The 16,914-nt window shown below is 38.7% G+C and overlaps 1 protein-coding gene across 3 annotated transcripts in view; it reads right to left on the reverse strand.

Moving 5' to 3' along the window:
* Positions 1-4,641: 4,641 nt before the first annotated feature.
* camkmt (calmodulin-lysine N-methyltransferase) overlaps positions 4,642-16,914 on the reverse strand; it is a 109,035-nt gene continuing 96,762 nt past the window's right edge. For 2 of the 3 annotated variants that reach the window (XM_004077290.5, XM_078931873.1), the window contains 2 exons: positions 15,369-15,500; positions 4,642-8,332 (listed from right to left, as the gene is read on the reverse strand). In XM_004077290.5, coding sequence (XP_004077338.1) covers positions 8,234-8,332; positions 15,369-15,500 — 231 coding nt within the window. In that variant the 3' untranslated portion in view covers positions 4,642-8,233. Of the gene's footprint in view, positions 8,333-10,440; positions 10,630-15,368; positions 15,501-16,914 lie in introns of those variants that run through there. The other variant, XM_020709441.3, reaches the window with a different exon arrangement.

Genomic DNA, 16,914 nt, shown 5'->3' on the forward strand with positions numbered 1-16,914 from the left:
CTTTCGTCAACAGCACAGCCCCTTCAATTAGCAGCCAATTGCTATAAGCTCGTGTGTAAGCATCGCTGTGAAATTGCATGTGTGTGTAGATTGCCAGCCTCTAGACTGACCTCCGCTCCCTCCAGTTAGTCATCTAATAAGTCAGTCATTGAACTTAGACTCCTGCATATCCAGATGGAGATTTTTAATGGGTATTAAAGATGGGAAGGCTGAGCAGGTAGAGGAGGAGAACCGCAGCCAAGCTTCGGAAAGAACCGATTCTCCTGTCGTGAAATAAATTATTGCTGTTATGGCCGGAATCAGGCAGGCAAGGGTAGCTCTCTGTCAGTCACACTGAATGGTTTTCCAAATAAAATACATAAAATGCTCTCATGGACTACCACAGCCCTGTGATGAACAGGTGACCTGGCCAGGATGAAGTTCCCCTCTGTTGCCTGAGAACAGCAAACACCCTCCCACAACCCTGAAAATGAAAAAGATGGACAGATGGATGGACTTTGGTGCATTCCACTTCATGAGCACAAACAAGCGGATCAAAAAGCCATTTTGGAAGTCTGAACTGAAGGCAGAAAAAGCCCTTTAAAAATAAAGAGGTAAAGAGGAGAAAGGGGGTAAACGGGGGGCCAGGAAGCAGACCTGAGCGGAAAAAGCTGAGTGACTCCACCACCAATAATGAGTGGATCGTTTAAAAAGCCCTCCCTAAATTGCCTTGAGGTGGAGAGGGGGGGGGGTGCTTGAAAGATTTAGAAAAACAGATGGAGGGATGGTGGGGGGATAGAGACATGCCGTGTTTTCAGACACACAATCTCTGCGTCCAGATATTTAGAGACAGCTAATGGTTGTGTGGAAGACCCCCTGAGCCCGCCTGGGCCCCAACGGCACTGCTGTACAACTCAACAAAAAGTTCAAATCCATTTTCTATAAACTGAAGTAAGTTTGATGATGTAAAGATTCAGTCAGACACATTAAAATAACAATAATTGTAGTCTTTAAATATTTGGCAAGAAAAACATCAACAACTTGGAGAAAGACAATTGTACATGTGTTTAGGACTGAGGTGTCCAATAAGTCGTTCAACCGGCAATCAACCGGTTGAACGATAAGGAACTGTGTGTATAGATCGCAGGCCATCAAAAATAAATAAATAGAAAAAAATAAAGCTATTTTAAAACATTGCCCGTAGCCAACCAAACATCCTCTGATACATACGTCACTGTACTTGTGTGTTCCCACTAGCGCCACACTACGTTAGCAGATATGGAGTTTTTCACAGTGCAAGCATTAAGAGGGATGTAGCTCCTTAGGCGCCTTCTTTTTTCTCGACTGGCCTGAGGTTGAACAGAACACACAAGGAATGATTCTGTTGTTGACATGACAACTACAAACACAGGTCAACAAGCTGCTGGAGAGAGGAACTTTTTATCATGTCATCTACATTTATTCATTTCTTTCAAAATAATTGTCGGATTTAAAATCTGCTGTTCATAAAAAGTCTGAACATTTCAAATTATGATTTTATAATACATGACTGAGCTGTATTATACTGAGATGTATTAGTTTCAAAATACTGTAATGGCCACAAGTTGGGCGGTTCTCAAACAGCTCTTTATTAGACTTCTGTGTCGGAACGAGTACAGCACGAGCGTAACTCCAATCTTTACTTAGTGCATGTAAAAAACAGACTGATACCGCTGAAACAAACATTACTGAGACCAGGCTTACGGCATACCTTGCCAGTAACATACGCAAAATACAGCCCCACACTGCGACACATTAGCTGCATTAGCGTATTTTCAATAACACCCAACCGTGTTCCTCTCAAAATGTAACAAGTAAAGCGTCTTCATGAAGTTTATATTAATTTGTTTAATTTTCTAAGTCGCTCAAGGTGAGTGTGATGTTCTACAATGCACTGAAGCAGTGGTTGGAGACCCGGGGAAAGAGGTAAGTCAACCAGTCACCCTCACCAAGACCTATTGAGTCATGAAGCAGAAGAAATGATGCTCTTAAAACTTACTATGAGTTTATCCAAGCAGAATGAAGCAACAACAAACAGTCAAAAAAGTAATATAAGGCATGATTTTTTGGCTTTTGTGGTTTTATTTCATAATTATTACATTTTCTTCTTTTGACTTTGGTGCAGAAGTTAAATGTGGTTTAGACTTTAAGGTCTCACTTATCTTACTTTGTTATTAGGAATGTGTACCCCCCCCCCTGCTAGGGCTGTGTGGGTCCCGTGGCTGGGGACGCTCCTGGTCTGGGGGTCTCCCCCACTCTCCTGGTCTGGCTGGGGAGGACCTGGCAGCATTTATGTATCTCCACCCCCACGTGCACACTGTTATACTGCTCCCTGTCTGCTTTATCCCTCCTCCTAACCCACAGTGCATCGATGGACAGATATCTTCCGCTAATCTTAGTGTCAGAATTTCACGTTTGGATGTAATATTTGCATTTCTCCAAATCTAGCATAAATGTTTCACAGCTTAAAATCATAGCATATTCAAATTAGCAACTCGGCACTCGTATCCAGCTTTTATTCCATGGGTTGAACAAAAACAAAAATGTGAAAAACTAAAGCATTTTTTAAACACAATCCCTTCATTTCATGGGCTCGTAAATAATTGGACAAATGAAATAACTGAAAACAAATTGGTCATTACTAATATTTGGTTGAAAAGCCTTTGTTGGCAATGACAGTCTTGAAAGTCTTAAACTCACAAAACAATATATAACAGAATTCAGGCCTAAACAGCCTCAAAGCCCATTTTGCAACTGCTTAAAACGCTGGCGAATATTCGTCCCGGTGTGTGAAGGCCTTAGAAATGCTTATTGCTGTCAAATATTTTTGGTTCTGTCAGCTCATTGCTCCAAACCTCTCCTGCTTTCTTATGAAGCAGGAGAGATTTGGAGCAATGAGCTGACAGAACCAAAATTTTCTGCTTTCTTATGAAGCAGGAGAGGAACATTTTGAAGCACCACATCAACTTTGATGCAACATTCTGGTTTCTGTGACTGCAGGACTTTTAGCTTCACTGTGCATCAATGAAGGTAAAGCAATCAAGAGGACAAAACAAAAATCCAACTTGGAGCAACTTCAACGTTAACGTACGTTTTAAAGATTTAATTTGAAGTAAAGCGAAATAATTCAAACAAAAGAACTCAGATACGAAGAGATTATTTTAAAAAACATGTACCCAAATCACTGCTTTTAATGCCAGTTTACTAATAAATAGGGCAAATGGTAAAAAAATTAAAGACTGTTTTGGCTTATTCAGGACTAAAGGTTTACAGAATGTACATTGAAATTTATGAGTATTTCACTTTTAGATGATGAATATTCGACAAAAAATAAAACAATTCATTTTAACAACATTAAAAAACAAAAGTTGCTCTGCCAAAATGGAAAAAAATGTAGTTAATAGTAAAAGAATGAGATTGTTGTTCTTTTAAATGAAAAATATTGTATTAAAAAAAAAGAGGAAAATGTTTTTTTTTTTAAAAGAGGGGCCTTTGAAATGCAGATTGTCATTTTAAAACTGTCACCTATTTCTGTATTTGTAGACGGCAGGTGAGGATTTATTTTTAAATTGTTAATATTTTTCACATTTGAAATTAATTTCTTCTTCTTTTATTCAGATAAAAGTTTCAGTTCAACTTGCATGAGTGTTGCAAGTTGGTCTGACCAACAGACAATCGAGGTTATGAATTTTGAACAGCCCTGTTATTTATTTGCATCTTGTGGGATGTAGCATTTGTTCCCAGAGGACTTCATGAGTTGATCTCTGCACTGGTTTGCAGGAACATCCTTTTTAGGTGCTCCATCCTAACCGTCACTTTCTTTCCTTCTTTCTTAGTTTCTTTTCCTCTCACTCTCTCAGCCCCCTTCTTCCTCCTGGCAGTGTTCGCCTTTCTCCCCTCTCCTCTTTTCCTTCCCTCTCCATCTTGACACAGTGCACTGAGCCTAATCGTGGATAATTGGGTGGGAGGGGCAGTGGGTTGTGCCTGCCTTTGTGTGCAAAGGGCAAGTGGTCAAGTTAATGGGGCCCTTGTGTAGAGCTGGGAGCACTCTGTCTCTCTTTTTCTCTGTTCGATCATACACTTGGCCGGTCAATCTCGGTCTCTCAGTCAGCTACTTTTATTTCATGTCTGAAGCTTTTTCCTGCTGTTTCGATCTGGTTTCCCCCCTCATTTCCAGCGGACATATTCTGCCTTTCCCTCCAGTTTTTCAGAAAGTCTAGTACCATTTCTGTTTTCCTCCTCTTCTCGCTTTTTCAGCCTCTATCCTTTTTCCATCTCTTCTCTCTTCCTCTTCAGCAGAATGTTGGGGAGGAGAGAACAGACCTCTTTAAAATATCAAAAGACAGATCAGGAGGCCTCCCCGGCTCCCCCTCATAGCAGCTACCGCTCCCTTCTTCTGACGGATAAACAGAAGAGTGAGCCTGCAGGATTAGCTGCTGTGTACTGCATTCCCCCCTCCTTTATCGTCCTCTCTTTTCTTCCTGTGGAGGGGTGCACAGCGGACTGGGTTTGATATGTGTGTATATGTGCGGGCATATATGTGTATATGTGTGTGTGTTACCTTGTCTGGAGCCAGCTCAGCCTGCATGAGGCCATTGTGTTTGAAATTTAAACCGCTGATGATCTGGGTCTGAGGAAAAACTTTATTACATCTGAAAGCATTAATCAATGTGGAGCACAGTTTTTCACGACTAGATCAACATTTCACATCAGCAGAGGGAAAACATTTTAATCTTTTTGATAAAATGAAATAAGTTCATAAAACGGCACATTTTCTAATTGACAAATTTCAGAGGAATACAGTAGAAAGCAATTTTACATCAGATTTATTTTGTCTTCAATAAAACACAGACTTAATTAACCAATCAATCAATCGCATTCCCACAATGCAACTGGTTTTAGAAAACTGACAAAAGGGACTCACTTATTGCCGCCACATCCACACTAACCTTGAATAAACAAAATCTTTGAAGTTACTTTGTTTTCTGCATCAACCCATTCACATCCCTGAATTAAGGAAGGCATAAAGATATTCCACAATAACTGAATTCAATATCTATTATTTGTAAAACTTAAAAAAATGGATTAGGCCTGGTAAACTTTGACAATTTGAAATCTGTCAAATTGTACTTTTTTTTTCATTTTTTGATAAGTTACATTAGGCTTTCCTTCTAATTAGTATTGAAATAGTCAAAAAATCAAATTTGAAAGTGACCTAATTCAGTAAAAAGCTCATTGGCTGAGAGTCAACTGTTCAGAGTTCATGCCTGTCACAGGCTTTCCCATGCTGATGACAGATCAAATCCATATAAAAACCCGATAATCACCATTAGTAACATCTTGACTGGCTGTTGTCACAGTGACAAGCGGTGGGTAAAAAAGTGACATCACAGCAGTTTAAGGACGTCACCGGGATTTAAAACGATACTCTGCGCAAAACTTGAAAAAAAAACATTAGTGTTTATGCGGGTGATGGCACTGCACACGGTCACAGTGTTCAAGTATCACACGATTTCAAATGCAGAAAATATTTCAAAAGGATCTAATTTCATAAGATACTGCTGAAAAGAATTTGCATTTTAAATTCATAGGATTGGGGTGTTTATCAACAATTACATATCTAAAGGTGAACTAAATTAGAACATGAGAGCAGCCACAGGGAGATACTTATGGGGTAAGAGTCAGAAAAATAATACAACATTGTGCACAACTTTAAATAAAAAATAGGTTTAACATGTCTGTTTTGAATACGATTTGTCTTTGTCTTAAATACTACTTTTTTCCTGCTTAACTCACTGTCAAAAATACATCACGGGGTCACATGCGTATACATCAAGTCCTGAAACATTGATTTGACTGAGTGAGCATGCGCTTTGAGCCTCATTTATTGAAATATGATAGAAATCAGCTTTTTAGAATAAAATGATGTTGATACAAAAGTTCTGTTGAATATATCTATTTAAAAAAAAACATACATAAAAAAGCAGATTACAACAGCGATATCCGGCCACATTTTTTGTTGCAAGGCTAGAACAGCTGACAGAATAAACAATGAACCAGACCGGGAGGTGGTGGGACATAAGAGCAGCAGACATCCCTCCTATTAGGTGTAAATAAACTCCATGTTTGTCAAAAAAAAGAGATAGTAAGAGAAGGATTAAACTAAATTGAAAAAAATCCAGCAGTCAGCAGAGGGATCCCTGCTTCCCTGCTGCCACCCGCTCCTATCTGGCCGCCAGCCAAGGGCAGGGGATCCCCGCTTCGACAGCCAGTTTATTCCCAGGACAGGCGGGCTGAGCGCTTTTGCTCTAGCCCCCTGGACCTGTCCAGGAGTACCCCGCCTCCGGCCAACAGTAACCGGGACCAGCAGCACCAAAACCCCAAAAGGGATATAGTGGGTTAAGAAAATGGATGGAAAAAAATAAAAATAAAATCAGAAAGCCAACTCTGTCCTGAAGTATGCTAACTGGTGGCCGACAATAACAATAGCTGAAAATAAAAGAAAGCAAGTTCCCCCCAAAAAAACAAAGTTAGGTATTCTGATCCTACTGATGTTTTTTTTTTTTAAATGTATTTATTATTTGGTCTTTTTTACAGCAGCAACAGTCGTTAGACTACTTTAGCTCCGAGTTAGCTTAGCTACTTTTTTTTCGTTATCCTCTTAATATCAACCAATTTTAACAGACATGCACTTTTTTCTTTGACAACTTATAAGTAGAGTGGCATGTCTGCTACCGCTTTCTGGGCTGTTTTCCCCAACTTTTGGGACTGAAACCATCCGCTGGTTTATTGTTTACACGATCAGCTGCTGTCGACAAAATGGGTCAAGAAATCGCTGTTTTATGATCTGTTTTATTCAACTTTCAACAGAGATATGACAGCAAGATCTTTTCCCCGTTATGGGATCAATAACATTATAAAAAGTACTATTTTATTGTAGTCTAATAAATAAACATCAATACACATGCACACATTTGAAGAATCTGGTTTCGGGACTTGATGTATACGCCTGTGACCCCGTGATGTTTTTATTGACAGCGAGTTAGGCAGGAGATATTTTGTATTTAAGACAAAGACAAGTCATATTCAAAACAGACACTTTAAACGTAAAACTAAATGTTCTATTCAGATTTTTTTTGCAAAGTTGTGCACAAATTAATACTTTGTGCACAACTTTGTCTTTATGAATGTGTTTCTTTTTGAAAGATTCCTTACCCCATAGATTCTGCATAGCTTCTTACTGATGTCGATGGATCACAGTGAAATACACACTTTTAGTGTACTAATGAATAGTGTTTGAGACTGAGAGCGAAACAAGAGCAGAACCTGAGAACACATTAGAAAAATGATTCTTTTGATAAGTAAACTAAATGATCAAATTTAGATATGATGATTCCAAAATATGCATTTATGAGAGTGGTCTCATCCATTAAATGTGAAAGCTAAATGTGGAGTATCTGGATTTATGCAGTCAAAAATAGAAACATTTTGTAAGACACACAAATTTTCTTCTCAACAGATTCCACAGTTTTAGGTCGATAAATGTAAAACACGAGTTCAAACATCTGACACAAACTCATCTCCACAGCATCTGAACGGTCTGGTGTTGATGGCGACTGGATGACTTTGACATCGAGACACCGGACACTTGTGAATCGGAATTCTGTTCAACTGCATTCAGTGAACTCTGGAGGCAACAACTGCTCTTCAGTAAGTGTTAATGCACTGTTGTGTGTGATGCACAAATGAGGTTATTATGACTGACTTCTAAAGGGATGAAAGAGCAGGATTAAAGTAAAAGTGGGAAGCTGCTCCACACTCTGCCTCAGTGTGAGTGAAAATGGGCCTTCATGCTGAGGCTGAAAAACACAGTAGTGTGGGTTAAAAGTGATACGTTCAGGCCAAAAAAACCCGACAAAGATCCTACATATAGACCAAGACAGTCGATAGATGTATGGAAACATATATGTAGCTGAATGTCCAGCAGAACACTGATTGGTTAACTGGCTGAGAGGCCAGAAGACTGATTGTCAGTGTGGTTTCGGTTCCTTGGACAAGCAATGATTGCGATGAATAAATTCTGAACAGGCTGTGCTTTTTCTGCGCTTGTGAGAAATGATTAAATGCAAGAAGGTGAAATAAATTCCCATCTCTTTAAGATAAAACGAAAACAGTGTTGAGAATTGTAAATAGCTGAGGGCACATTTGTTTTGGTCTACTGAGAATGGCTAAAAGGTTGAGGTCCTTTGGTTAAGATGATGAGGAGAGGATAGTGGATGTTCTCATCATACACTTGTTTCCCTTCTCTTTGCATCTGAAAGACATAACACAGAGAAAGTTTAAAGATTATCACAGCAACTATCCTGAAGGCTGATTAGTCAAAGTAATTTTTTTTCTTTGGCAAATCAGCTTTTCTGTTAGTTCTAATGTAGGTTGTAACACAGTTTTAGCTCATACATAAATCTGCCAGAATTCCATATATCGAATCTAAACAAAGCTCTGGAAAAATGTAAGTATCATAAAGAGAAAAGAAAAGAATTTCTAAAATAGTGGAAATTAAAGTGTTTAAATCACAATATTATTTTTTGTGAATGCACAAGTATGGTGGTGGTGGTGGGGGGGTGCCCACTGTTCATCATAGCTAGCAGCTTGGAGAGGCACCAGCTAATGAGCTCGCTTTAAGTCTCTTCAAATGATCGGAGGCTTAGAAAAGTGAGTTCAGGATCTACACATAGGTGTGTGTGATTGGGTGTGCATGTGTGTGAAGAGTACCGGTACTCTTCACAACAAACAGAAACTGGGACAGACCTTAGCTCCACTCACATCAGCACCATGTAAGTGCTGTGAAACAGCCTTAAGGTTCTGTCCTAAAACTTCACACATTTCAAGTTTGAAATATTTGACTCCATGTACAAAACTGTTTTAAATGAAGAACATTTTCACCTTCATCAAGCAGACCATCTCACTCTAATGTAGGTTTTTATTGAGATAATATTTTTAATCCTTTAACCTATGGAAATGTCCCCAGCAGGTGTGCAGATACAAGCTCAGACAGCCTACTGTCAAATAAAGGAGTGTAGTTTATAAATTGCTTGTTAAAGCTAAATATAAAATCATTCCAAAAATCACTTCAACCCTTTAAAGCCAGAGATCCAAGATATAAATATGTTTCTGTAGTTGTGAGTCTTGAATTTAACAGTTAAAGGTTTAAAGAAAATGATATTTTAGGAAATAATTTAAATTAGAAACATGCAATATTCCGAAAAGTGCCAGCATTTGTAAACCAGAGGGAAGTGGCTGTGGAGAACAAAAGTTAATTAGTGTTGTGCTTAAGCTTTCACCTTCCCAAATACCAAACTTTACTCATTTATCCCTAAAGACACAGTAAATTCAGCTTGAGAATCATCTGCGCTGATATACAACTTTTTTTACAGACCTAAAATACAAATAAAAATAATATTTTTAAAAACAAATTTAACTACAGAAAATGGTAAAGATTGTGGTTTTTAGCCAGAAAACTACATTATCACCTTTCTGGTGGGTAAAAGGAAGTGGAGCCAAATCACCAGAAGCCTCATTCCTAAAGGCTTCAAAATAGTGCATAAACCTGGTGAAATAGTATGTACTCTTACAGTGTTGTTAACCATATAAACCAAATCCCTCAAAAATAGCAACTATGAAGTATGAAAACCCTTGTGTGTCACAGACACTGGTTGTTCGTTGTAGTGATGTTGTAGTATTGTGTAGTGACGATAGATTACTATAAGACAAGTAAGCTCATCTCGCCTTTTGCATAGAGGTACAGGTTTGATGACATTGTATCCAGTCAAGTTTGGCAGCCATTAGGAGGCTGAAATTTGGGAGAATGTCTAGGACTTACATGTGTCTGTGATTTCTACATCACTACAACGAACAACCACAGTGTCTGTGACACACAAGGGTCTTCATAGTTGCTGTATTTGAGGGATTCACCTTTTGTTTTCAAAGATTGTATTCATATCTTTAGCTTACAAAAATGTTCTGTAGATCTGGTGGAAACATATGTACTGTTACAGTGTTGACTGTATCAACCAAATCCCTCTGGATGTCAAGCACAGCAGCTATAAAGACACCGGCATTTGTGTTGCTGACACTGTGGTTGTTTGTTGTACTGTTGTGTAGCAAACATAGATGACTAAAAGACAAGTATGTTCATCTCGCTTTTTCATTTAAGTTTGAGGACGCCGTGTCCAGTCAAGGTAGCTGACAATTTGGGGGTTTGTCTGTGATTTATATTGTGCGTCTGTAATTTGGTTGGGTTTTTCACCTTTTGTTTCCAAAGATTGAAATCACATCTTAAGCCTTAAGTTTGATCATCTTCTCCCCGACACGCCTATCTATCACGCCTCATCAAACATCCCTGCCACAACCATGTCCCAACAATGGCATTACATCATCACACCTCCTTTCTTTGTCATTTTTCTAACCACTTTCCTTTGTTGAACATGAACACCCCGCTGGTCTCTCTTTCACTTCTTTTGGTTTCTCTCCCTTTCCCCAACTGTCTTTATGTATGTTATCTTGCTATAGCCATCCCTCCAGGCGCTGGCCGGTTATTGAACCTCTGACCCCCTGAGAGACAGACAGAGAGAACAAGTGAGAGGATGGCAAAAAAGAGCAAGAGGAGGCAACCTGGGGGAGTGGCAAGGCTCTGAGGGACAGCTGCCTTCCCCCTGTGCTAAGCCCGGAATTGTAACTGCAGCCAGCATTCACATTCAAAATCTACCAAGCCAAAGGAAGGAAAGAAGGAAGTGATAGCAGGGATGGAGGGATAAATAAGAAGGGATAGAGGAGGGAGAAAGAGGGGGCCTTCCACAGTGAGAGCTGAGAGCTCGCAGAGGTGAAAAGTTTAACAAGCAAAGCTGTTCCTCCTGATCGCAGGCTGCCTAATCAGCTTCATGGGTGGCTGGCTAAATCGGCTCTCAACCTGACGCCCCCAACATACACACAAATCTTTTTTTGGCCCCCTTTTCAAGGTGCAAGTCATTTGTTTTATTGCGCCTTTCACCTCAGCTTCTGTCACTTCCCTTTCTGCCCCTTACATTTTTTTTAAAGGTGAAAGAGAGGAAGGAGGGGGCCCTGAGACAAGGGAGGCACAGATGAGCCGCCTGTCCAGTTTCCCTCTCACCAGGATTAAGAAACGGAGAATGAGGGAGTGGATGGATGGACAGATGAGTAGAGGAAAGGATTGACGGACAGGCTTGACTAAATAGAGAAGTGGATTGTAATGTAGGAAATGGGAATATAGAGGGAAGGAAAGAGGAAGGAAGAGACACAGAGACAAGAAAATTGGGGGAAACTGAGGCAGGGAGGGGAGTTAGTGCACAGACACAGTGGGGTTCCTAGTTATGCATGTGGGAGAGACAGGAGATGAACACGTGAGCAAATGCCAATCTGTGTGTGTGTGTATGAGAAAAATTAAAATTCATGACTCTCTTCACAACCATTTGAGTAACAAGATTAAGATGGCGGGTTAGAAAATAGTGCAGGCATTATCAGGCTGCTTGCAGTCCCTCCAGCTGCTTGCCTCTCTATTCCACAACAGTGGGGATAAGAGGATAACGCGCTGGCCCTGTCTGCCCGCCCCAGCACACTCCTTACACTCACAATCTCACACACTCACACAAGCGCACATGGATCTTAAGACACACTGCCACTGCGCATCGGCCCCGCCTGCTGTCACCGGTCCCTTTAGTGAGTTTGTGTCAAAGAGCAAAGAAAGTGTGTGTTTGTTTGCAAAACTGCAGCGCTGAGCTTTGGGTTTGCAAAAACGAATGTTAAAAGTGAAGAAAAACTCCCCTCTCCTCACTCTGGCTTTGCACACAAATGCGTGCAAAGCAAACATTACAGCTGGTTGTGCTTTTCTAAAGAAAAAAAAATGCATCTCATGTGTGTCAAACCTCTGACTGACAGGAAACTCATCCTAATTATAGTTTCTAGGAGTGAATGCAACATCAGCAGTACCAGATGGAGGAGATAACAGCTATGAGAAAATGAAAGTAACTCTTCATTTTATTGTCCTATATATACTTTAATGTCTTTTTTCATTATTTGGCAGATATTATGGAGCTCCTGAGACAGTTTAGGGTTTTCAAAAACGTAGAATTTGTTACAGCTCTGATAAACTTGTAATAAAAAAAAATCTCAAAATTAGAATCACGTTGTCCTAGGTTTTCAAAAAACAGGACTAAAATGTTAGAATATAGAAAAAGTAAGAAATAAAAGTAACTAAAATTGCAGCAGTTAATTAAAAATGTCCTATTACCAAAAAAAGTACAGTCTTTTAATCTTTCATATTTTTCAGACAGTTTTGTGTACATTAAGGGTTCCTTTGTTAAACATTCCCACAATGGTACATAAAAACAAAGGAAGACCAGCCTTGCTGTAATATTTGGGAAAGGTTTCCAGGGTAATGTGGGGCCTCAAAATATGGAAGACTTTTCAGAAAAAGATCATGTTTCTGCAGCTTTTTGAGGATGTTTGGATTGGACTATTATTGAAGAATGTCGTTTTAAACATCCTTGCTCACTAGATTTTGGAGCTGACTTGATGAGGCGCCTGGGTCACCTTAGATAAAAGTATAACTCAAAAATGTAGCCATATTGACATTTTATCAAAAGCTTTAAACAGGGCCCTAATGCCCTTTGAGAACATCTGTAAGAACCAAACAATGAAATCCTGAAAACACATAACTTTTTAGTACCGTCATGGTAATAGATTCATCAAAAATCTTCTTATTAGTTTGAAATAACATGAAAACATACGCAAAGCATGTGATAAATAAGTAAATATTTGTCGCCAAATTTGTCGATAGAAATGTATTTTCTTTCGAACATGCTTAAGCAACAAAGGCTGTTTTCTTACTAACTTTTTTTCAGTCAAACTTTAGGAAATGACAGTATAGCCGTTTCAGTAAACATTTTCTCTAAAAATGTTATACATCTCTGCTTTGATTATTTGATGCTACAAAGGGAAACTTCAGTCAGAGTCTGGGATGCGTTTTTCTTCTTGCTGAAAGTAAATATGACTGAAGAAAGCTAGTCTATTGTGCAAATGAGCAGCAGCTGCTCTTTTGGATGTGCACATGCGTTTGCACCAAGGTGGTGTATGTTTCCCTGTGATATCATGTGGTGTGTGGAGTGTGTGTTATGTCAAGCCAATATGGTGTCTGAGTGATGTCTGGTTTGTGTAGAACTGGGATATAGCTTGTTTCCTAGTTGTATTCACAGTGAGTGTGTGTGTGCATGTGCGTTTGTGAGTCTGGATCGGACCGTCAGGCTGCTTACACTTGCACACAGCTCCTGCACAGAGATTGTTCAGAGTGCTCATCAGAAGATAAGCAGAGGAGACTTAATCACATTTGGATGAGAGGGAGCTCTTCAGCTCGCACTGATATCGACACACACATTTTGATCCAAAATTATTGTGAATGCATCTGTGACAGGGTGTGTTTGCCACTGAAAAAGAAGAGTCCATTTCAAAAATATGCATGGTCTAACAGCCAACTTCAGCTTGTGGCTGGAGTGAAATAAAATGTATATTTTTTTTCTATATCATGCATCCATAATTTAAAAGGAGTACGTATTTTTCTGAGTGAACAGAGTTGAGGATCAATCAATTATCGCCACAATCAAACTAAATTTTATTTACTCAAACTAGAGTCATGTTTTTAGGACTAAACTTTCTTTTAGATCAGGGGTCTGCAACCTTTAATGCTAAAAGAGCCATTTGGTCCAGTTTCTTACTGAAACCTAGAGAGGGCCTCAAAGTCACTGTTCAGAAAAATACACTTTATTTATGTTTTTGTGGTTAGTAAGAACTTAAATATTTACAGTAATTTAATTTTTATCGTTTACTATATATGAATTTTTATTTTGATAGCACTACAAACTAGTTCCTTTCAAAATAAAATCCACCCAGTGTTGAAGATCCTCCTGCTGCAGCAGATTTCCTTTAATTAAAAATCTAAGAAAGCCAAATGAAACATGGTATTTTCCATCATTATGACTCTGATGTAGCTTCATCCTTTTTCTCCTTTTACTATATAATATAAACATGAAAACACTCATGTAAAATGCATTTTTTTTAAATCTATGTGCTTTCAGCCTATCTACTAATAAAGCCCTCTTATCATACTTTTTCTCAGTTTTCTGACATGTTAAATATCTAAACTAATTTACTAAAATAAATAAACCAAAACTACAAACCTATTATTTATTGAAATTGTTAGCATTTTTCTTTTAAAAAAAACATAGCCACAATCGAGGGACGAAGGAGCCTCATGTAGCCCCAGAACCTCAGGTTGAAAAACCCTTTTCCAGATTTAATCCTTTATATCAGCTGAAGATGGATGTCATTGGATAAAAACAGTAAAGTAAGTCAATTAAATCCCCCAAAAATGTAACTGTTGCTGCAGTTCTGTCCTAAATCATTTCATCTGCTTTTTGATGCGTGGGCCGTTCTGCAAAGCTATTTTAGCTAAAGTACGAGAAGGAGCCAGTCTATTTCCTCTGTGACGTTGGGGCCACTTTAACAGGCACTTAACCGGTCAGTCTGCCCAATTCTCTCACCAGTGTAGGTGAATGTCTGTGCACCAATTTTGTTCACTCCTTGCTGTCCTGTTCTTCTGGAGCCATGTGTGTAATGGAGTTAACAGCTGGACACCACTTCTTTTAACACAGCCTACTTGTGTGCGTTCCTTTCTCTTCACTCTCCTCTTCTCACAGTAGCAAGTTAAGAGAGCTTGCTTTTTTTGCTCCAATGTGTCTTCCAACAGCAGTGTATAAGTGCATGTTACTTAACCTGGACTGTGCTTGCTTATTTTTTTCAAGAGGGAAAAAGATTTTGTCTGTTTCTAAAAAAATGAATAAATTACATGGTAAAAAATGGGCCCCCCTGCTGGTGAGCAAATAGCTGTGAGCTCCCCATCAGAAAAGTACTTTGTGATTTGGGTTTCTGAATATATTTTTAATGATCAAGTTCTTCCTTAAATGGACTTATGTTTGCCTGACAGCACATCCATACTCTAAGCAACATGGCAACGGTTGCACATTGAAAAGTGGATCGGGCAGTGTGAGGCTTCCCAAAATCTCTAGAAATCCAAATTTTGAAAACCACAGAGCGATATTCTGAAATTCCCATCACTTCTAAAAGGAGTTGCTGGAAAATATCAAAGTCAAAACAAAAAGAAAATTCCAATTTGTGCTAAAACAGCATTTTGCAATCTGTGATTATCTTTCAAGCAAGCCATTTTTTTAATAGTAAAATTTAGATAAGGATTGTGCCACCGTTGGTGACAACTCATTTCTTACCTTTAGGTGAACATCCCAGACCTGAGCATCATACTGCTGGTGCTGAGATACGCACAGTCCGGCCTGCTGCGCCAGCTCACAAAACAGGCTCAGAGTTTCACTTCGTCGAGGGGCGAACACTAACGCCATGCCCTGACAAGCAAAATATAATTAATACAAATAAAACAAAAAAGAAATGATTGTTTTCACACAAACAAAAGCACAACTTTCTGCACCTTAAATAATAAATTGGAAAGAAAGTTAAAGCTTCACTAATCCAAAACTAAGGTGTGACGCTGAGCATTAAAATATGCTTTTTATGTGTGTGCATGAGAGTAAGAAAGACCTTACGTGTGTTTATGTGGCTGCATTTCAGGCATCGTGAAAATGGTAAGCGGATTACGAAAGGGTTCAAAGAGTTTTTTGAAATTCTTCAGCTGTTTTTTTTTTTATTTCACATTTAAATCATTCTTATTGTTTTAGCTGAATGAAGCAAAGAGAGATGCTTAGACTTGAAGACAAACTGTAAAAAAAGCAATCCGGGTTTAAAGAACAAAAAAGCTACAAAAACAGCAGGATTGCTCAGCTCGACAGATAGTTTTTCATCTTTATAACCAGTTGCATTTTTCCCCTGAACCATGCTCCCCGTCTAAAAGGAAAAAAAAATTGAAAAAAATTGAAAAAAACACAAAGAGAAAAAATTCCTTTCAGCACTAATCAGCTGATTAAGGGGGTCCAACCCAATGGATGGACCACCTTTGTCAGAAACAACAAATTAGTGCCATTAGATGGGAGAAGCAATTGCTTTGTTAATTGTTTAATCAGCTTAGTAAATTATTAAATATTTGCCAAAGCTTGTTGTGGCAGCAACAGTCTGATGGCCGACGCTCAAATCATATTAGCCCCTGAATTATCTCCGCTGGATTAAAGGGAGCGGCGCGAAGAGACTTAAAGTGCAGCTGTAAAACAACAGCCAGATGTCGTGTCAGTCATTTGACAGCTTTAGGCATTAAGCCACAGCAGCTTCTGTTCCGACACTTAAGTCAGGCTGCAGGTGCTGCTGCACATGTTGCTGTTTGAAATGAAAGAGATGAGTCGCAGTTGACAAAGAGAGGAATGCAGCAGTTAGTTGTTGTTTTTTATCTTTCTGCTTTAATTTTTGTTTGCACTTTAAAAACTGAGTTTTATGAACAGAAAAAAAGCATTAAAATCTTTACTGTTGCCATAGTTACCTGTTCATACATAGACACTGAGATCCATCAAAGTAAAAAAACAAAAATAATCCTATAACATCAGTAAAACCATCTAATTTATTTTTATTTGCTGTGATTTCAAATGTTGTGTTATAATAGCAATTTCAAAGAGATTGCACAAAATTCACCTATTTCAAATGATTCAGTGTTGGACTTGACTCAAAAGTACTGTTTAATAAAATCTATTTTTCATTTAAAACAAGTTAGTAGGCCATCTTAGAATCCATGATATTGATGCAGAGTTTTGTGTGTGGTTATCTATTTCTGGGTATAAATGAGGCAAATCTATTCACTTTTATTTTAGTTGAACTTTT

The sequence above is a fragment of the Oryzias latipes genome, chromosome 15, assembly GCF_053564925.1.
Source record: "Oryzias latipes strain Hd-rR chromosome 15, Olatipes_Hd-rR_3.1".
Taxonomy (NCBI): Eukaryota; Metazoa; Chordata; class Actinopteri; order Beloniformes; family Adrianichthyidae; genus Oryzias; species Oryzias latipes.